Here is a 22,217-nt window from a genome sequence, read left to right as displayed (position 1 = left end):
AAAGCCTTGTCCATTAAAAGTCCTTTTTATTTTGATCATATGAGAGGATCACTGTATTACTAGACTTAATACAAAAATACTTAAGTTATTCTGTTGAGGCCACATTTGCACAGGGAAGCAAGATGAATTGTCCATGACTGAGGAGAGTAGGGTGAATGGGGAAAGACTGACCAGTGGGTACTAAGTTATAGTTAGATAGAGACAGGAGGTTCTGGCGTGCTACTGCACTGTGGCGTGACTACAGGTGTCAATGATGTACTGTAGATCCCAAAAATCAAGAAGATGGGATTTTAAAAGTTTTCACCATAAGGAAATGAGTGAGGAGATAGATATGTTTAACCTGATTTAAATATTATACAGTGTATATTACAGAATGTATATAGATTACATGATACTTCATTTTTATGTATCAGTTAAACATGAACTTAAAAATACAACTACCAAAGACTTAACATTTGAAATCAGAAGTCTGAAAACTTGATTAATTTCTTGTGACTTTGGTTTTTTCCTCTATAAAATGGGGGAGGATGATGACAAGGCCTTATACCTGTACCTCATCTCTCTCCTCTTTACCATGTGCACTTTGTGTACACCGAATAGCAGATGACTTCCATTCTCTCAAGTTAGAAAGACTTTATCCTGGCTAGCCCACTCTTCCAACTCTTCCATCTGGTCAGTTCTTGTCCATGCATTAGAAATAGCTTATTTCTTTGACTTTGATGACTTTTAATTTGGTCCTTTGGGCCATTCCACAGCTCCCTAGGAATACCTCATTATACTTCTTTGCACATTATATTGTAACCATTTGCTTTTTGGTTCTGTCCTTTAAACTGTAAATGCTTTAAAATTAATAGAGATTTGTGGCCTGTGCTATAGTTCAGTGGTAGAGCACTTGCCCAGCATGGGCTCAATGCCCAGCATTGCAAAAAAGAAGAAGAAAATAAAAAGAGTAGAAACTTGTATGTTCAGTTTTTGTGTTTTGAGTGTCAAACATGGTGCCTGGCTTATAGTATAGAAGATATTCCTTAATTGTTGGATAAAAGGAAGAGAAGGAGGAATAAATGAGCTAGTATATGTGAAGGCATTTTGTATGCTGTAGACATATTTTTTTTGCATTATATACCTTAATGTTTTTAATATGTGAATGTCCATTTTTAGAAGGCCTTGATCTTGCTGAAATAATTCTTAGATATTGGGTACATTGCTATAGTATCCAGGGTCAGCATCTTTGATATTTTCCACATGGATGATATTTTCCGTGTCGTATCCCAGCAATTTAATTAAGTAGGCTTAAGTAGATAGGTTTATTAGCCTGTAATCACTTTATGTCTCATTATTAAAAATTATATTTCACATCTAGTAGCTTAATAATATGTACCTCAATCTTCATTGTTTGACATTTAGAGTGAAAACAAAACCCCATCATTCTAAAGATAGATTGGATGGACTGTTATTTCTTCTTGAAGTCTGTACTGAAAAAAACCACACTTGCAAGGTTTATTATGCATTAAAACTTAGCATTTCATACATTATGTCTGTATTAATACCTCTCTCCTGATATTTGCATGGCAAGGACGCTGGGTTCCGACTTGACTCGCTGCAGACCATCCTGCAGCAGGAAGTCCTGTTACAAGAGGATGTGGAGCTAATTGAGCTGCTTGATCCCGGTATCCTGTCTGCGGGGCAACCCCAACAACAGGAAAACGGACACCTTCCGACGCTCTGCTCCCTGGCAACCCCTGATATTTGGTACTGTCCAGAAAACGTCTATCCTTTGTTCACACATAGAGTATTCACAGAGGATATCTGTCACCATGCTCTCCATTGTGAAGACATTATAAGCATTCCATACATAGAGCATTATATGAGTGTAATGATATGCCAGAGGTTAAAAAGTGCCTCTCCAAAGTAAATGCTATTTACAGTGAACCTGGGGAAAAAATCCAATTCGATTAGTATAAACTAACAACTCAGTAAAATTGGTTCTGTGCTAAGCAACTTAACAGGTATAAATAGGCCAACCCAGTCTCTTACCCAGACACATATGCACATGCGTGCTTGAAAGCCTAAGCAGTTCTGTGTATTTCTTTATACTCAGTAGATAATATGATCACATTATAGAGACACTGAAGATAGGGTGGCGTGTAGAGAAGACAACTATTGCCATGATGGCTGGGAAGAGATCATAATGAACATAATTTTCTTGTTTTTCTTTCTCTTTTCTTTTTTCCCTAGTACTGGGGATTGAACTCAGGGGCCTTCTACCTCCAAACTATACCTCCAGCCCTATTTATTGTTTATTGTGAAACAGGGTCTCACTAAGTTGCAGAAGGCCTCACTAAGTAGCCACGGCTGGCTGTGAACCTGCAATCCTCCATCTCAGCCTCCCAAGTACTAGGATTACAAGCATGTGCCACCACTCCCAGCTAATAATTTGATAATAATTTGACTAAATAACTCTACTAAAACTTACTCAGGGAGGCTGAGGCAGGATGATCACTTGGAGCCCAGGAGTTAGCGGCCTGCCTCAGCAATGTAACAAGACCTGTCTCAAAAACAAAGAGGGGGAGAACCAAGCAAACAAACATTATTCTGAGACTTCAACCACTTGAAGTATTTAGGGGTCTAATGCAAAATTCCTGGGCCATAATCTGCTTTAAAAGAAAATGAATGAACGAGCTGGGCATGGTGGCACACACTTGTAATTCTAGCATTTAGGAGGCTGAGACTGGAGGATCATGGTTCGAGGTCAGCCTCAGCTACTTGATAAGGCCCTCTGCAAATTAATGACCCTGTTTAAAAATAAAAAATAAAATATAGGGCAGGGGGTGTAGCTCAGAGGTTGAATGCCCCTGGGTTCCATTTCCAGACCTGCAAAATAAAATAAAATGAGTGAATGAATGAATTATTTATAAAGAGTTTTTGTTCTTGTTTTTGTAGTACATCTTTAGCCCTATTTATTTTGAAATATTCTTGAGAAATTGCTGAGGGCTTCACTAAATTGCTAAGGCTGGACTCAAACCTGTGATCTTCCTATCTCAGCCTTTCAAGTACTGGGATTACAAATGTGTGCCACCACACCCATCTGTAAAGAGTTATTAACGTCCCCTAGAGCTTATTAAATTTGACAGAGAGGGAGGCATGAGTCAAGGAATGAATGAATGCACTGCTTGAGCATCCAAGCTTTGTAGGTAGCTACATTCATGGGCCTCCGTGTTCTGAATGTTTTTCCTGTCCAACTAACAGGTGCTTCATATTGTAACTGACAGCAAAGTACGTTTTCTAAATTTGCAGTCAACCAAATATAGTCATGAAGAAGTAAAAAGTTTTTCCTTAAAAAAAATACTAGAATTCTAGCTGCTTGTAGTCCTAGCTGCTTGGGAAGTTGAGGCAGGAGGATCTTTTGTACCCAAGAGTTCAAGGCCGGCACAAGCAACATAGCAGGAGCCTGGCTAAAACACACACACACACACACACACACACACACATACACACACACACACACACACACACACACACACACACACAAATTTAAGGAGCTCTTAGAATGAATGATAGGCCTTTGTTGCTGTTTTTGTAATACTAGAGATTGAGCTCTGGTGTTGTGTGAGCTTGGCAAGTACTCTCCCACTAAGCTATTCTCCCAACCCTTTGTATTTTAAGACAGGACCTCACTAAGTTGTCCAGGCTAACATCAAACTTATGATCCTCCTACCTCAGCCTCCTGAGTAGCTGGGATTACAGGCATGACCTACCGTGCCTGTCTGAAAACCATAGGCTTTAAGAATTTACTGCATTAAAGTGTCCTTTTAGCTACAAGTGAGATTAAGAACTGTGATGTTTATAAGTACTTTTAGAGTTTGCTTTTATTACATGAAACTATAAGATAAGATTTTACTTTACAATAGTACTAGTATCATCTTAAAAAAATAAAGGATTCTAGCCAGGCGAGGTGGCACAGGCTTGTAATCCCCGTGCTTGGGAGGCTGAGACGGGAGGATCGTGCAGGTTCGAAGCCAGCCTGAGCTACTTAGTGAGGCTCTCGGCAACTTAGTGAGACCGTTTCCAAATAAAATATAAAATAGGTCTGGAAGTATAGCCGGAGGTAGAAAGCCTCTGGGTTCCAACCCTAGTACCACAAAAAAAAAAAAAAGGATTCTTAGCTGGGCGAGGTGGCACACGCTTGTAATCCCCGCGCTAGGGAGGCCGAGACAGGAGAATTGCACAGGTTCGAAGCCAGCCTCAGCTGTTTAGTGCGGCTCTCAGCAACTTAGTGAGACCCTGTTTCCAAATAAAATATATAAATAGGTCTGGGAGTATAGCCCGGAGGTAGGAAGCCTCTGGGTTCCACCCCCAGTACCACCAAAAATAAATAAATAAATAATAAAGGATTCCAAGGGAAGTTAGGGCTGACAAGTATTTTTTTCAGAGGCATTCCTTTTTTGGCAGTATTAGGGGTTGAATTCAGGGGCATTCTATCTCTAAGCTACACTCTCAGCCCTCTTTTAATTTTTATTTTGAAATGGAGTCTAAGTTGCTGAGGGCCTCCTAAAGTTGCTGAGGCTGGCTTTGAACCTGTGATCCTCCTGTCTCTGCCTCACAAGTACTAGGATGACAGGTGCCACCACACTTGGCTCTTTCAGGGGTATTCTTAGATGGGACTTTCTTTCAATATGACTATAACTTTCCTAAGTATTGGTTGTTTTTTGTGTGTGTGTTAGGGAGGGTCACTGGAATGGAACCCAGGGGCAGTATACTTCTAAGCTACATACCCAGCCCTATTTTTTATTCTTCTTCTTTTTTTTTTTTTTTTTCCAGTATTAGGGATGGAACCCATGGGCATTTAACTTCAAGTGACATCCCCAGCCCTATTTTTTTATTCTTTATTTTGAAACAGGGTTTCACTGAGTTTCACTAAATAGCCGGGGCTGTCCATGAACCACGATCTTCCTGTCTCAGCCTCCCGAATGCTGGGATTACAAGGTGTGCCACCAGCTTGGCTTATTCTTTATTTTGAAACAAGGTCTCACTAAGTATCTGGGGCTGTCTGAGAACCACAATCCTCCTGTCTCATCCTCCCAAGTGCTGGGATTACAAGTGTGCACTACCATACCTGGCTTTCTAAGTATTGTTGATACAAGTTTTTCAAGTATCCTTGGATACAAGTTTTTATACCCCCTTCTTAATATACACATTTACATCAGCGCTTTCATTGCTTAAAAGAATTTTATGTTAGATCTGTAATTGACCTGAAAATATCTTAGACATATTTTTACTTTAATTAATTCATGCAGTATAAAAGTACAAAGTTTGTCCATATCATGGTGTATGCAACAAAGTTATTTTCAAATTAGTGATGATTATTTAGAATTAGATAACTATATAACTATTCAAAACAATTACTCACCGTGTTTGTATTATTTCTAAATGGAAAAATATGTATATTTTCTTGATATAATTTGCATTTGTGCAAATAAAGTGATTTTAGGAAAAAGAATCAGTATCTCTGATGTATTTTTATGTTCAAATCTATAAAGTTGGATTTCAAAATCTATAATTTGCTTTTTTGGCTGATTCTATACCTTTTTGAAAAGTGGTTTCATATTATACCTATTTCTAACGTCCTTGACCTAAACTTTTTAGCCCATATTTTAATATCTAACTATCACTGTCTGTTTGCTAAGTATCTAAAAATTATTTTACATTGCTTTATTAAATGTGTGTGCATGTGTTTGTTTTACTAGGGATTGAACCCAGGGGCATTCTTTCTCTCAGCTATACCCCCAATCTTATATTATTTCATAATCAGGGGTCTTTTATTTCAATTTTGAAACAGAGTCTTGCTAAATTACCACTGCTGGCCTCAAACCTTCAATCCTCCTGTCTTAGCCTCCCAAATACTAGGATTACCCGGCAAGCATCATATTTCTTAAGTACTGCTTCCCATAGAGTCTTAGCTATTTTAGTGAACTTAAATTGCACTGTTTTTACTAACTAACCTGTCTTTTTTTCTCGGCTGATGACTATCTTTTTTTTTTTCTTGGTTTCTCTCTTCTAGGGATATCTCAATGCTATTTGGCTTCATTAGTTTGCTCATTATGCTTCCCACGTGGTGGATCGTGTCTTCCTGGCTGGTGTGGGGAGTGATTCTATTTATTTATTTGATCATACGAGCATTGAGATTGTGGAGGATAGCCAAACTACAAGTGACCCTAAAAAAATACAATGTCCGTTTAGAAGATATGACAGCAAATAGCCGAGCATTTACTAACCTTGTGAGAAAATCCTTACGTCTCATCCAAGAAACTGAAGTTATTTCCAGAGGATTTACACTGTGAGTTCATTTTTATTTTATTATTTAAATGGTTTTTTTCTGTCATATAATTTAAGTAGACTACTTATTAGGTATTTTCACATTGCGTTTACAGGGGGGAAAAGTGAGTTACCCTTTAGCACTTACTAAAGTCTGTTAACTGCTAAGTGAAAGAATAAGGACATTATATGCTAAATTCAATATGTAGTATGATTCTGTTTTTCTGCTTTGAGAAACCAGAATATTTTGAAGATCAAAATTATTTTGGTCTGTTATCATGTGATTAAATGAGATAACATAGAGAGAGCCTGACACTGAACCTAGAATTCAGTAATAGGGACCCAGTAAATGGCGCTCACCTTTATCCTTATCAAAGGCATCTTTTCTAGTTTAATAGATGAATCGGGCATGAATTCATTTTGAAAAACCGCGACTTGTTAGGGTGATGCATGCCCATAATCTCAATACCTGGGAGGCTGAGACAGGAGGATTACAGGTTTGAGGACAGCCTCAGTAATGCAGCAAGACACTTAGCAAACTAGCGAGACCTTTTCAAAACAAAAGAAAAAATCTCTACATGTACGAATAATGTACTTTAGGAAGACATTACCAGGTCTTATAGCACTAATACTTTGAGACTGTCATGCAAATAGTAATATTTCATATTCCCATGGGAAACTAAAGCCTAGCTATAAGGCACAGGCTATACTGGCTTCTTATCCTTTTATTAAAAGGAAAATGATAGCTGGGCATGGTAGTCTACACTCGCAATCCCAGCACTAGGAAGACAAGAGAACCAAGGTTCAAGGCCAGCCGCAGTAACTTAGCAAGGCCCTCTCTAACTTAGTGAGACCCTGTTTCCAAATCAAAGCTAAAATAGGGCCGGAGGTATAGTTCAGAGGTAGAATGTCCCTGGGTTCAATCCCTAGTTCCTCCCCCCAAAAAATAAAGGCAAATGACATTTTTTTGAGTACCAACTATGTTCCATTATACTATGCTCTTTGCTTTTGTATATAACTAAAGGTGTACGAGTATAAGCAGTAGCGCAAATATTCAAATCCACTCCCTCTGACTTCTGAATCCTATTTCCAGTTAAATGCTGCCGGTTAACTGCCCACAAATGGCGACTGGGTTGTAGTGTGTTTAATAATGGATATGATTTGTCTAGTCATTGCGATCTCTAGGTGGCAAAGTCGCAGGTGGTGAGGAGTCTAATTATTGCTTTTGATCATTGTACCTGGGAGATCAAGAAAAATCAGGAGCGAAAACCCCCTGGTAGTCGTCACATCCTTCGCTGCTCTAGATTAGTCCTTCAACAGTCTTGACATAGAGCCGAGTCTGGAGAGCTGTGGGGCAGAGAAGGGAGCATCTGCAGTCGCCGTCCCGTTCTTCTCCCTGTTGTGTTCTGCACGACAACCTCAAGACACTAGAGGGGTTTTAGGCCCTCTGCAGCTCAGCTCAGAGTAAAACAGCCCTCAGCATCTGCTGATTTTGCCCGTTCAGTTCTTTTTGGTGGAGGAGAGCAATCTTTAAGTTGTTAAATATTTTAAAGTTAAAGTTCACACTTAAAATAAGTATTATCTCCTTTTCATTTTTGACTTAAACAGCCCTTCATTGAGCGTCCTGACTGCCTGAGCCAAGTGGCTGGGTACCCAACTAATGTATAGACAGGTGTAGAGGATTCTGTGCTTTCTGTCATTTTCTGACTTTTACCCAAATATAAGGAATTGGCATGAAAAGGTAATGTGGGCCAGTTAGACATGATTTGCCTCCAGAGGATGCTTACTTACATTCACACGGCAGGCAGGCAGAACAAATATTGGAAGAAACCATGCTTCATTTGTCTCCATCCAGCTGGACAGTGGAGGGAAAAGATGATGAAGAATAATGCATGACCTGTATTCCCAATACTTGGAAGGCGGAGACAGGAGGCTCATAAGTTCAAGGCCAGCCTCAGCAACTTAGTGAGACTGTTCTAAAGCAGAAGGAGCTGGGGATGTGGCTCAGTGGTAGAATGCCCCAGGGTTCAATCCCCAGCACCCTGCAGGGAGGGCAGAAGGGAGGGAGGGAAGGGGATGTTTTCAGTTTGTAAAACTGATTTAGTAAAATGAACCCCAAGCAGTAGTGCTCTATATTGAAATCATGAGTGCTATTTGGTTTCTGCCTTGATTTTTCTTCTCCATCAAATAATTTAACCCTTCGTTGCCTGCATCCTCTTATTTAAAAATAAGCTTGCCAGTCATTGCCCAATTATTTTAATTTGATTTAACATTTTAAAGGTTTGAGTTTGTTTTTACCCCACAGATTTATGGTCATAGTGTAGGAAATTTTGGTTTACTATTTGAAGAAACTACTGGTTAAGTGAAAAAGCTATTATCTAGTAAATGTAATGTTTAATCCCATGTACTTTCAGTTATAAAACAACACATTGTATATCATTGTTGCACATAGGTACCTTCCATTAGTCTTGAGGAAAGTGCCAGGAGACCGTGCCCCCTTGAGCAGTTTTGAGAGTAGCTATCCTGCCACCTAGTAACCCTTACTCTACCTTTCTACTTGCATTCCCCTGTTGGCCACTGGTCCTGTTATCTTTCCGGGTGCCCTACCTCATTTTGAGTAGGTAAGTGCCAGTGGCAGCAGGTGGGTAAGTAACTTTGCCCTACTTCTCTGAATGTACAGAATGTATTTCTATACAGCATTTGATTGTTCTGTACAAGTGATCAAATATATGGTTAATGAACCTATGTAAATGTAGATTAAAAATGTGAATGTGTTGATAATTAAAGTCCATATATTCTATGGATATGGGTCTTGAAAACTGTATTTTAGCAGGTATTTTTGTGCAAATGAGATGCAAATTTTACGTAAATATCCTTATATTTCTGTTATATCTCTGAAAAATCATTGTTTCCCTCTACCAGAGAAGTCCGTTACTCTTTGAGATTTTTTTTTTAACTTGTCTTTTTTCTGTGGCTATGTATGGATTAGGGAAATAGCTATTTGTGACATCTGAGTTGAGATACTTAAAATCATTTTCTAATGAAAATTACAAGAAAGGAATTTTTTTCTAACTTTCATAGAATTGTGGGTTTTGGAAACAAGAAACTTTAGGACACCTGTACAGTTGTATCACATTTTACTTTTCAAGTTTGCTTGACAGGGTCAGTGCTGCTTGCTCATTTAATAAAGCCGGACAGCATCGCAGTCAGCATCTCATCGGTCTTCGGAAAGCTGTCTACAGGACCGTAAGAGCCAACTTTCAAGCAGCAAGGCTAGCGACCCTGTATATGCTGAAAAAATATCCTTTCTGAGATACATGAGAATAAACAATACTTCCCAAATACTGAACGTAGATATTATAGCTGCATCCTGGAAAAGTTAACTATAGACTGAGAAGTGCCTATTGGGAAGCTAATTTCCATCATCACGTCTATTTTAAAACTGGAAATACACTCCAGGGGGAATGATAATTACGGGCAGGAAGAAGGTTCTTCTGCTCTTGTGGGGCTCATTTTTAACAGGGGGAAATTGTGAAGCCCTTCCCTTTACTGCTCCAAAGAATGAAGTCAAGAGCCTGATTTAGGTCGGACACTGTAAAAAATGGCTGAACATGGCAAATTTGCGTCATGACATAGTAATAAACTGGCAACAGGAAATCCGTCCCTTTCCAAGAAACAGAACTGTAGCATCAGTCTGCCCAAGCTCAACTTTGGACTATATTGGTTACTGCCTCGGTGGCCTCAAGCAAGTTTCTCAACTTCTCTGTGCTTTGCTCTTCTCATGTTTAAAATGGTGATAATGATATAACCTTCCTCGCTGTGTTTTTATTCCTATGAGTTAAGGCGCCTAAAGCCCTCAGACAAGTCCCTGGCATATAAGAAGCACTCAAAGGCCACAGGGCAGTAAATCTGATCTTAGGCTTACTAAACTAGGAAGTCAGTTCTATTCGCCAGAAAATAAAGGTGTTTATGATCTTTGTTTTAGGAAAGATTCATAGATAGTTTAAATTCTGGGAGAAGGGAGGGCAAAAAAGCTTGGAGCCTTCAGTATGCTGGGCAGTGTAGCACTGATAATTACACCGCCTAAAGTCTAGAGAATGCCTTACAGTCTATCATTATGTCCTTACATGAACCCTCTTAGCTAGGTTTTTCTTTCTCTACCTCATGAGGACACAAAGTAAAGGTTAAATTACAACTAGCAATAGGTAAAGTTGAGTCCTGACTGTGACATATAACTTAGCTGTTGAGGGGGTTGTTTGTTTTGTGGTACTAGGGATGGAACCCAGGGGCATTCTACCTCTGAGCTACACCCCAACATTTTTTTTTTTTTTAAGTAGGATCTCTCTAGGTTGCTGAGACTGGTCTCAACCCTTCAATCCCCCTGTCTCCAATTCCCAAGTACTGGAATTATAGGCCTGTGCCATCACACCTGGCTTGTCTCGTAACTTTTTATGTAACTTTATATAATTTACAATCCTATTCTACCTCTTTGAACATGGAGAGAAAACATTCTGATTCTTATCTAAAGTTGCCCATTCATTTCCCTGTTGCCTAAACGCCTACCTGCTGTCGAGTCTTTTTAGGTGCTAAGAAGACAGAGTAAAAACACATACTACCAATTTTATTTATTTATTTTAGTGTGTGTGTGTGTGTGTGTGTGTGTGTGTGTGTGTGTGTGCGCGCGCTTCAAAGGATTGAACTCAGGAGCATTCTACCTCCCAGATACACCCTCAGCCCTTTTTTATGTTTTGTTTCAGAACCAGGGTCTTGTTAGGTTGCTGAGAGTCTCATTATGTTGTTGAATCAGTCTTTGAACCTGTGATTCTTCTCTCTCAGCCTTCCAAGTACTGGGATTACACCACACTTGGCACGTACTACCACTTTTTGTGTGTGTGTGTGTGTGTGTGTGTGTGTGGTATTGGGGTTCCTGGAAACCCTTCTACCTCCGGGCTACACTCCCAAACCTATTTTATACTTTTTATTTGGAAACAGGGTCTCTTAAGCCAGCACAGCTGGCTTCGAACCTGCGCGATCCTCCTGTCTCTTGCCTCCCAAGCGTGGGGACTACAAGCGTTCGCCACCACGCCTGGTGCATACTACCACTTTTAAAGACTTTTGAGTGTGGCTAATAGAAAATCAGAATTCATGATAGAGTATAAATACTCAGGTACCTTCCGACAGAGCGGGACAGTGTACTTGGCTAAGGGATTGGAAGGCTTTCAAGGACATGACACCTGCGCTGCCTTTTAAAGAGGAATAGGAGTTGATCATGAGCAGAGTATATTCCAGGTAGAAGGAAGCAAAAATATATGGAGAGAATAGAGATTTTACAATGGCATATGACCTTCAAGTAGGTTATCATATAGTATTTATTAAGTATAAATTTAGAGCCAAACAATGTGCTAGTCATTAGACATGTAGTGGTAAATAGAAGAGACTTGGTCCTGCCTCCTAGAGGGTATAGTTTACAGAAGGATGGGGCAAGGTGGAGTTCCCTGTGCAAGGCACTTTTCTAAATATTGGGGGCCTTGCAGTGAGCAAAATAGAAATGATCCTGTTCTTATAGAGCTTACCGTCTGATGAAGGAGATAATCAGTAAAAAATGAACAAGATTTTCAGATATTGTAATTATTATAAAGGAAACAATAGTTGTATAGGATAAAGAGTGATTGATGGGCACTGATTTGATTGGATAGTAGGGGAAGGCCTCTGCGGAGCCGGCACTGAGACTGATATTTGAATGGTAAGAAAGAGTTCGGGAAGGAGTGTCCCATACAAATGGTACAGCAGTGGGGGCAGGAATGCGTTTAACATGACTGAAGTATAAAAAGAAGACCATCATGACTTGAGCACAAATAGGAGGGGCCAGATCATATTTTCTATACAAGAAACCTTAAGAAATTAGGGGTGGAGCTGTGGCTTAGTGGTAGAGTGCTTGCCTGGCATGCACAAGGCCCTGAGTTCTAACCCTAGTGCTGCTAAAAGACAAAAGCAAAGCAAAAACAAAATCTTAAGAAATTAAAATGAACTCAAAGACCAAGAAGATATGTAAACCCATATAAGATTAATCAAAGTGAACAGAAATATATAAGATTAGTGTGCTTGGTGTTTGGTGCATGCATATAATCCCATCTACTCAAGAAGCTGAGGCAAGAGGATCACAAGCTGAGGCCAGCCTGGGCAACTTAGTGAGACACTGTCTCAAAACTAAAAATAACAATTTATACATACATACATATATATTTGTTTATTTATTTATAGGTATGTATACACACAAATATATGTGTACAAATATATATATACACATACATACATATATATTTGTTTATTTATAGATATGTATACACACAAATATATGTGTACAGGATTAGTCATGAGAATACAGCCATAAACACAGATGTGGAAGACATTAAAATAATTATAAGGGGATAGTTTATGTAACAGTGTTACAGCCACTTTGAAAATGTAGGGGAAAAATGGTTTGTCAAAATACAAATCTCCGGGGTGTATTCATTTTGAGTCACCCCCTGCCATGTCATTTTGGCATGGGGCTGTATTTCTATTTTCTATATTTCTATCTTTCTAATAAACTTCTTTAAATCTTCAAAAAAAATTACAAATCTCCAAAACTGGCCTAAGAAGAGTTTAAAAACTTGAAGAGGTTGAACATATGATTATAAAATATTTCATTTTAGCCAGGCGTGGTGGCACACGCTTGTAATCCCCGCACTTGGGAGGCAGAGACAGGAGTGTTGCGCAGGTTCGAAGCCAGCCTCGCTGGCTTAAGAGACCCTGTTTCCAAATAAAAATACAAAAATGGGTCTGGGAGTGTAGCCCAGAGGTAGAAGGGTTTCCAGGAACCCCAGTACCATCAAAAATAAAATAAAATGAAATAAAATAAAATATTTCATTTTAAAGCTGGGAGTGGTGGCACATGCTTATAATTCAAGTACGTGGGAGGCTAAAACAGGAGGATCGCACAGGTTCAAAGCCAGCCTCAACTACTTAGTGAGGCTCTCAGTAACACAGTGAGACCCTGTTTTTTTGTTTTTGTTTTTGTTTTTGTTTTGGTGGTACTGGGGGTGGAACCCAGAGGCTTTCTACTTCCAGGCTGTACTCCCAGGCCTATTTTATACTTTATTTGGAAACAGGGTCTCACTAAGTTACTGAGAGCCTCACTAAGTAGCTGAGGCTGGCTTCGAACCTGTGCGATCCTCCTGTCTCAGCCTCCCAAGCGCAGGGATTACAAGCGTGCGGCACCACGCCCGGCCTAGACCCTGTTTTCAAATAAAATAAAAATTAGGTCAGGGAGTGTACCCCGGAGGAGAAAGCCTCTAGGTTCCATCCCTAGTCACACACACACACACACACACACACACACACACACACACACACACACACACATTTATTTTAAAAAGGAATACCTGGTTATATAGAAACAATGGAAAATTTGTAACTACTTAAACAATGATAAGATTCTTAATGCAACTACTGTGGAATGGCCTCCAAGTTACATTAAGTGGGGAAAAAATAACAAAGTGAGCTGGATGGCACATGCCTATATTCTCAGTACTTGGGAAGTGAAACAGAAAAATTGTAGACTTGAGGCCAGCCTCAGCAACTTAGTGAGACCTTCTCACCAACCCAGCAAGACCTGTTTCAAAACAAAAAATTAAAATTAAAAAAGAGCTGGGGGTATAGCTCAGGTAGAATGCTTCTGGGTTTAATTCCAGTAACACACACACACACACACACACACACACACACACACACACACACACACACTATTTATAGTACCATTTCATTTGTGCATAAAAAGGACTATGTAAATAAGCGAGGATAAATTAGTGTGTACGTTTTTATGTCCCTGTGTGTATACCTTTTGTCATTGCATACCTCTGCACATATTTACACATAGACTTTTATTTTTATTTACTTATTTTTTTGCGGGTCTGGGGATGGAACCCAGGGGCATTCTACCTCTGAGCTACACCACTAACCCTATTTTTTATTCTTTATTTTGAAACAGGGTCTCACTGAGTTACAAAGGGCCTCACCAAGTAGCTGAGGCTGTCCATGAACCATGATACTCCTGTCTAAGCCTCCCAAATGCTGGGATTACAAGCGTGTGTCACTACGCCCAGTTTACACTTACTTTTATTTATTTTTTTTAATTTTTTATTGGTGCATTATATTCATACATCATATTGGGGTAAAAAAAAATTGTGTGGACATACATGTACACATCACCGATTAGCCCCTACCCAATTCCCACCCCATTCCCTCCCCATCCCTCCTTCCCATGCTTGGCTTAGTGTTTGACTTCAATATGTTTAAGTACATTGTGTGTTTTAGAGAATTTCCTTCTTCCTCCCTCCCATCCCCGCATTGAGGTTGTCTTGTTTGCTCCTCTATAGGATTTCCTTTTTCATCTAGAGTTCTACACTTACTTTTATGATATCTGGAAAGATGCAAAAGATATGGTAATAGAGACTGTCTTTGCCTTTGGATAGGGGAATTAAGTGGCTAAGAACAGAGGTGGCAAAACCGAGCCTCGTGGCACACACTTGTAATCCCAGCATTTGGGAGGCTGAGACAGGAAGATTGCAAGTTTATGGACAGCTTTAGCTACTTAGGCCCTCTGCAACTTAGTGAGACCCTGTTTCAAAATAAAGAATAAAAAAATAGGGCTGGAGGATAGCTCAGAGGTAGAATGTCCCTGGGTTCAATTCCCAGTGCCACACACACACACACACACACACACACACACACACACACACAATAATAGAGGTCAAAAGCAATTGTTTACTGTGTCCCTTAACTTGTGAATTTTGAGTCCTGTGGATGTATCTATTAAAAAAAACTAACTGAATAAAGAATATTTAAGTGCCAGTTCCACATAATTTTTTTCACACATAATTTTATAGTTAAAAGAAGTTCCAGCCCATAGAAAATGTTAGAAACCCTCACACATACATCATTTATGAAAAACTTTAATCTCAGTATCCAAAGAATAAAGAGTATCAACCTTTCTCACAGTGATACAAGATACTTAAGAGAACATTTATAAATTGAATCTGGCACTGAATCAAAAGATTATCATAATATGGCCAAATAAGCAAATGCTAAAAATGCAAGGATGGTTCAGTATCTAAAATTGTGTGGATATAATTCTCTACAAAAACAAAGGGGACAAATAATTTTTGAGTGGTACTGATAGATGTCCATGAGGAAGAGGACAGAGGACACATAACAATAGTCTGTATCAAACAACCCAGAAGAGGCTACATGCTGCTTACATCAGTAGTCTCTTCATGTCTAGTTAGTGATACTGTGCAGTATGCACACAGAAGAGACGCGCTAATATAGCATAGTGAGCCTGAGCCTGAGCCGTGACACAGCGAAGGAGCCATCACAGCTTCAAAGGGCAGGTGCCAAAAGTCACTAAATTATTTTAGCATTTTTAAAGCGTTGAAATTTTTATTTTTTATATGTAAGAAATTTCTTTCACAAGTATCCTATATGAGTGTTATGTTAATATTTTAGATCTTACAATTCATTTCTGCTTAGAATCTGATAAAAACTCTCCATCAAAAGTTCAAAATAAATCGGGCGCGGTGGCACATGTTTGTAATCCCCGCACTTGGAAGGTGGAGACAGGAGGATGGCACAGGTTGGAAGCCAGCCGCGCTGGCTTAAGAGACCCTGTTTCCAAATTAAAAATATAAAATAGGTCTGGGAGTGTAGCCCAGAGGTAGAAGGGTTTCCAGGAACCCCAGTACCGCCACAAAAAAACAAAAAAGTTCAAAATAATGATGAGTAAATGGAATTTTAGGCAATTAGATTATACCTTTTATACTCTGATTTAAAAGGTTTTGTTGATTGCCTTAACCTAATTTAACCTACCCCCTGAACTCTGAGAGTGACAATGTTACCAATTACATCTGTGTGGTGCCTTTTAAGGAGCTGGGCCTTGGACTTAGTGAAGAGCAGATCTCAGAAGAGGAAGCTCATAACCTTACAGATGGCTTCAGCCTGCCTGCCTTGAAGGTAATCCCCCCTGGCAAGGACGGAGAGAAGATGAGGTGGATGTACTTTGCTTGTGCCTGTGCTTTCTGAACATAAATGCTGTGCCCGTTCGGTTTCACTGCTGGATACCATTGTCAGAAATGCCTTAGTGAAGCGGGGCGTGGTGGTGCACACTTGTAATCCCAGTATTTGGGAGGCTGAGACAGGAGCATCAAGGTTCTCCTGAGTTCCATCCCCACTACCGCAAAAAAAAGAAAAGAAAAAAAAAAAGCCTTCGTGAAGCCGGGGGTGGTGGCTTGGGCTGGTAATCCCAGCATTCGAGAGTCTGAGACCAGAGGAATGCGGTTCGCAGACAGCCTCAGCTACTTAGCGAGGTCCTTCGCAACTCAGTGAGACCCTGTTTTGGAAGATAAAAAGAATAAAAGATAGGTCTGGAGGTGTAGCTTGGAGGTTGAATGCCCCTGGCTTCCATCCCCAGTACCACAAAAAAAAAAAAAAAGAAGAAAGAAATACCTTAGTGAGCTGGGCATGGTGGCACAGGTTGTAATCCCAGTACTTGGGAGGCTGAGCAAAGAGGATTGCGGTTTGCGGATAGCTTCATCTACTTAGTGAGACCCTGTTTCAAAAATAAGGAATAAGCCAGACGTGGTGCTGCACACCTGTAATCTTAGTACTTGGGAGGCTGAGACAGGAGAATTACCATTCAAGGACAGCCTCAGCTACTTAATGAGGTGAGGCCCTCTGCAACTTAGAACCATTTTAAAAAATAAAAAAGAAGCCAGGTGTGGTGGGGCACTCTTGTAATCCCAGCCTTCGGAAGGCTGAGAATGGAGGATCACAGTTTGGGGACAGTCTTAGCTACTTAGTGAGGCTCTCTGCAATTTAGTGAGACCCTGTTTCAAAGTAAAGAATAAAATATAGGGTAGGGGGTATAGCTTGGAGGTCGAATGCCCCTGGGTTCCATCCCCAGATCCGCAAAAAATAAATAAAATAAAATAAAAAGAATAAAAAAATAGGGTAGGGGGTGTAACTCGGAGGTAGAATGCCCCTGGGTTTCTTCCCCAGTAACACACACACACACACACACACACACACACACACACACACACACCAAAAAAAAAGAATACTAAAGTGTGTAAAACTTACAGGACTGGGGTTTAACTGGTAGATCACTTGCCTGGAATGCATGAGGCCCTGGGGATGATTCCCAGCGCTACAAAAACAGAAAGACAAAAAATAAAACATGTAGAAAATAGGTTAGGTATATGAACTAGCTGTAAACAAAGCAGAAATACAAATAGAGATAATATGATAAATATTTAATCTTAGTAATAATTAAGGGTAATCTTAGTAATAATCAACATATGTTCGTAATATTGCCATAACAGCAAATATTGAAAACAAATTATAAGTTCAATAATATGGAATTCATAAAAATTTCTGGTAAACACATTTAATGAACTGCTTAGGTATTATCATGAGAAAAATATTGAATAACATGGGAAAACATAAATCAAAGCAAGTTATAAAAACTGTGTGTGCAGTAAGATTCAGTGATTTTTTTTTTTTTTTTTGAGGTACTGGAGATGGAACCCAGAAGCCTTCTACTTCTGAGCTGCACTCCAGCCCTATTTTTTTATTCTTTATTTTAAAACAGAGTCTCACTGAGTTGCAAAGGGCCTCACTAAGTAGCTGAGGCTGTTCATGAACTGCGATCCTCCTGTCTCAGCCTTCCGAATGCTGGGATTACAAGCATAAACCACCACCCCTGGTGCAGAGAATATTTTTTAAATTTAAATTTTTTTTTGTGTGTGTGTGTGGTACTAGGGATGGAACTCAGGGGCCTTCTACCTTCGAGCTATACCTCCAGGCCAATTTTTATATTTTATTTGGAAACAGGGTCTCCCTAAGTTACCAATAGCCTTACTAAACTGCTGAGGCTGGCTTAGAATCTGTGATCATCCTGTCTCTGCCTCCCAAGTATTGGGATTACAAGCATGTGCCACCATGCCTGCACACAGTGAATATTTTTAAGATGTCACTCCAAATGTCTTAAACTCCTTTTAGTATTTAGTAAGATCTATTCAGATATTTCTTTATAGTCTTTAAAACTTCCCAGGGTACTAGGAAAATTAGTGCAAGTGTAGTTGGCAGCAATTACCAAGATCTAGTTTATTGTGAGAGGATATCAACTTGTATATCTTTTTTCTTTTTTTCTTTATCTCTCTTTCTTTCTTTCTTTCTTTCTTCCTTCCTTCCTTCCTTCCTTCCTTCCTTCCTTTCTGCCTTTTTATATTTTTTCATATGGGGATGGAACGCAGGGGCATTCTACTTCCGAGCTACACCCCAGCCCTGTTTTTTATTCTTTATTTTGAAACAAAATCTCACTGAGTTGCAAAGGCCTCCCAAATGCTGGGTTTACAAGAGTGTGCCACCATGCCCGGCTCTTTAAGCTTTTTAACCTATATAAATTTTCTGTTTCTGGAGCTAGTATATAGCTCAAGGAGTTCGATCTCCAGCCCCTCACTTCTCAATTTTTTTTTTCTGATTTCCTGGTTATTTTTCCTCCTTTCCTGTTACTTGAAAATTGCCTTCACTTATTTCTACTCTCATTCAAACCCACCATAAATAAATGGCCCCAAATCTGAGCATGCTCCTTCTTATAACTCCTCTCAACTTGGCCTTGTACCAGTTTAAAACAGAAAAAAAAAAAAAAAGTTAATGGTAAGATAGATTTACATGAAAATATCTTAATTTCTTGTTTGTTTAATTTAAAAATTCATTTAATTAAATGATCTGGATAATATCTATGTTTATGGTTGTGAATAATTAGAATCTAAATAATCCAAAGTAGTTCAATCCTCTTTTTGTTCTTGGCTACTTCTAACTCACACTAGTTTGTTCCTTCATGTGACTGCATTGGGGATAATGTCCTCATCATGAATAGGACTACGTCTGGAGAAATCCTTCACTGCCTGCATTCAAGCCGTAGCTCTCAAGAATAGGTTTTCGGCCCTCCTCAACTCAGTGAGACCCGGTTTCAAAATAAAGAATAAAAAAAAAAAAAAAATAGGACAGGGGGTGTAGCTCGGAGGTCGAATGCCCCTGGGTTCCACCTCCAGACCCACCAAAAAAAAAAAAAAAAAAAAAGGTTTTCAGCTGGCTGTGCTTGATACATGCTTGTAATCCCAGTAGTTGGGAAGCCAGCCTCAGTACTTAGTGAGATGCTGTATCAGCCATTTATAGCTGAGGTGTATAACTGAGAGGTAGAATGTCCCTGGGCTAAATCCCAAGTACAAAATTAATAATAATAATAATAATAATGTTTTCCAGTTTCTCATGTCAGACATTCCTGGGGTATGATCATTCTTGAAATGATTTTTGTGTTAATATAATTAATTCCTAGGCCAGGATTTTGAACCCAAGTCTTGATCCATTAGTGACTCATTTCTTTGAGCTTATATATATGTCATTCCTACTATTTTATCTATGAACAAAATTTATAGTCTTTGATGAAGGGAGACTCCCTTCTAATAAATGTATCCCATTCCATCAGTACTTGTCACGAAGGATAGACCTGGACTAGGCCACATATGTTACGTGCTGTGCTGGGATCACAGGTTCCCACGTGCCATGACCATTAGTATAATATTCTTGGCTAATTTTGCAGTTAGTTCAAGTTCAGCTATCTTCATTATTTAGGTTATAGTGAAAACTTTAAACCTTCAGAAGTTAAGATAAATTTGTAGTTTGTTTTGGATGTATACTAATTTTTTTATTGATCAGTCTTTTTTTTTTTTTTTTCCCCACTTCTAGGTTTTGTTCCAACTCTGGGTGGCGCAGAGTTCGGAGTTCTTCCGGCGGCTAGCCCTGTTACTCTCTACAGCCAACTCACCTCCAGGGCCAGTGCTCACTCCAGCACTTTTGCCTCACCGTATTCTCTCTGATGTAATTCAAGGTCTACCTCATGCTCATGCTGCCTGTCTGGAAGAGCTTAAGCGCAGCTATGAGTTCTATCGGTATTTTGAAACTCAGCACCAATCAGTACCCCAGCGTTTATCCAAAACTCAGCAGAAGTCAAGAGAACTAAATAACGTTCACACTGCAGTGCGCAGCTTGCAGCTCCATCTGAAAGCGTTATTGAATGAGTAAGTTGAGAAGCCATAGAAGGAAATGTCCCTTGATAAGCAAACTCCATTCATGAGCCATTGCGGTGATTGGCCTATGTTCTAATTAGAAACAAGAAACAAAAGTAAGCCATGCAGCATAAGGGATGGTTTATAACTATGAAGGAAGCAGAGAAACAATGCTCTGTAAGTACCACACTTTTGGAGAGTCGTTTATAGTGTTTACTTTTCCTGATTTCAACAGAAAACCTAGAAAGATAGGACAAAAGCAGATGTTCATTGTCTTTGAGAGCTGAAATGGAGAAGGTTATGAAGAGTGAACTTCTTTTAACTCTCTTAAGGTAGGGCTTTAAACTGAACCCTGCAGTCTGAGGGAAGTACCTGCCAGCACTGACCGGTACAAGCGGCGTCTGTATAGAGCTGAAGAGTTATAAGTTGCTCTTTCTCCAAATAAATTATAATAGATTTGGAAATTGTTCAGTAGCACAGGACAAGCTTTTTGGCCTCAGTTGAACAGTAAAAGAGAGGGTTCATACTTTATATTTGTCGATCTACTTTGCATAATTTTGTTGGTACCATAATTTCCAAATTTTTATGTCTTTCTTTGCTGTACCTTTATCAACTGAAAATACTATTTTCAGCTGGGCATGGTGGCACATACCTGTAACCCTAGCTTCTCGGGAGGCTGAGGCAGGAGGATTGCAAGTTTGAGGCCTACTTAGGCAATTTAGAGAGACACTGTCTCAGAAAAAAATTTTAAAGGGTTGGATGTAGTTCAGCAGTAGAACACTTTCCTAGTGTGCATGAGACTGCCTCAGTCCTCAGTACCAAACAACAACAAAAAATGATTTTCATCTATTTCTACACGGAAATTTTTATATTTATTGAGTCAAAGCATATAAAATCTATGAGGTAAATGAAAAAACCGTTACATTACAGAAGCCAGTATATAATATCTGAGTATAATCACTCCCAGTGAAAATTTTCTCTAACTGTTAAATGATTGCGTTTTTACGCCGGTAATCAGGTAAGTCACAGGAATTTTCTGAGCTGATAAGACTATCCTTGATGTCTGACCCAGAATACGAGGCAAGAAGTAGAAGGAGAAAAGCAGTACTTAATTTTTTTAAGATGAAAAAGGGGGTCAAAAGGACTTGACATATTTATAAAATCAAAAGTCTATGATAAGTAGAACGAGGGAAGCTAAGATGTACAAGGATAGAAAGTTAAGGTCAGAAAAGCATTTTGAGAAGCTGAGTTTGCTCGTCAGCCCAGGGTCTGGGGTTGGTGGATAGAAGACTCACATTAAAATTAGGGCACAGGAAAAATGAAGAAGCTACTGGTTGGATATTCCAGTGATCTATGGCCAAGGCAGCAGGTGAATGAGGACCCAATTCTCGCAAGCAATGTGGAAGATAAGGCCAACTCTACATGAGTGGGTGGCAAAGGTTGGATCATCATCAGAGGAAAATGGGATTTCAGTGCAAATCCTGTACTAAGCAAAGCTAGAATCTCCAAAGAATTAAATAAAATCAGAAATATACTCTGTGTGTGAGTGTGTGTGTGTGTGTGTGTGTGTGTGTGTGTGTGTGTGTTTTATGGCACTAGGGATGGATCCCAGGGGCTTTCTACCTCTGAGCTATACTCCCAGACCTATTTTATATTTTATTTGGAAACAGGGTCTCACTAAGTTGCCGAGAGCCTCACTAAGTAGCTGAGGCTGGTTTTGAACCTGGGTGATCCTCCAGT

At 39.4% G+C, this 22,217-nt stretch overlaps 1 protein-coding gene across 8 annotated transcripts in view; it reads left to right on the top strand.

Moving 5' to 3' along the window:
- The window catches only part of VEZT (vezatin, adherens junctions transmembrane protein), a gene marked incomplete at both ends in the record, with an annotated part of 87,665 nt that overhangs the window by 50,879 nt on the left and 14,569 nt on the right, over positions 1–22,217 (top strand). For 4 of the 8 annotated variants that reach the window (XM_080705792.1, XM_080705791.1, XM_080705790.1 and 1 more), the window contains 5 exons: positions 1,574–1,749; positions 6,059–6,334; positions 9,474–9,611; positions 16,215–16,362; positions 20,158–20,489. In XM_080705792.1, the coding sequence (XP_080561918.1) occupies positions 6,069–6,334; positions 9,474–9,611; positions 16,215–16,362; positions 20,158–20,489 (884 nt within the window). Of the gene's footprint in view, positions 1–1,573; positions 1,750–6,058; positions 6,335–9,461; positions 9,612–16,214; positions 16,363–20,157; positions 20,490–22,217 lie in introns of those variants that run through there. The other 4 variants (XM_080705788.1, XM_080705789.1, XM_080705787.1 and 1 more) reach the window with 2 other exon arrangements.

The sequence above is a fragment of the Muscardinus avellanarius genome (genome assembly GCF_963383645.1).
Source record: "Muscardinus avellanarius genome assembly, chromosome: 11".
Lineage (NCBI taxonomy): Eukaryota > Metazoa > Chordata > Mammalia > Rodentia > Gliridae > Muscardinus > Muscardinus avellanarius.
The sequence above is the reverse complement of the archived record's forward strand: the minus strand, read 5'-3'. Positions and strand labels throughout refer to the sequence as shown.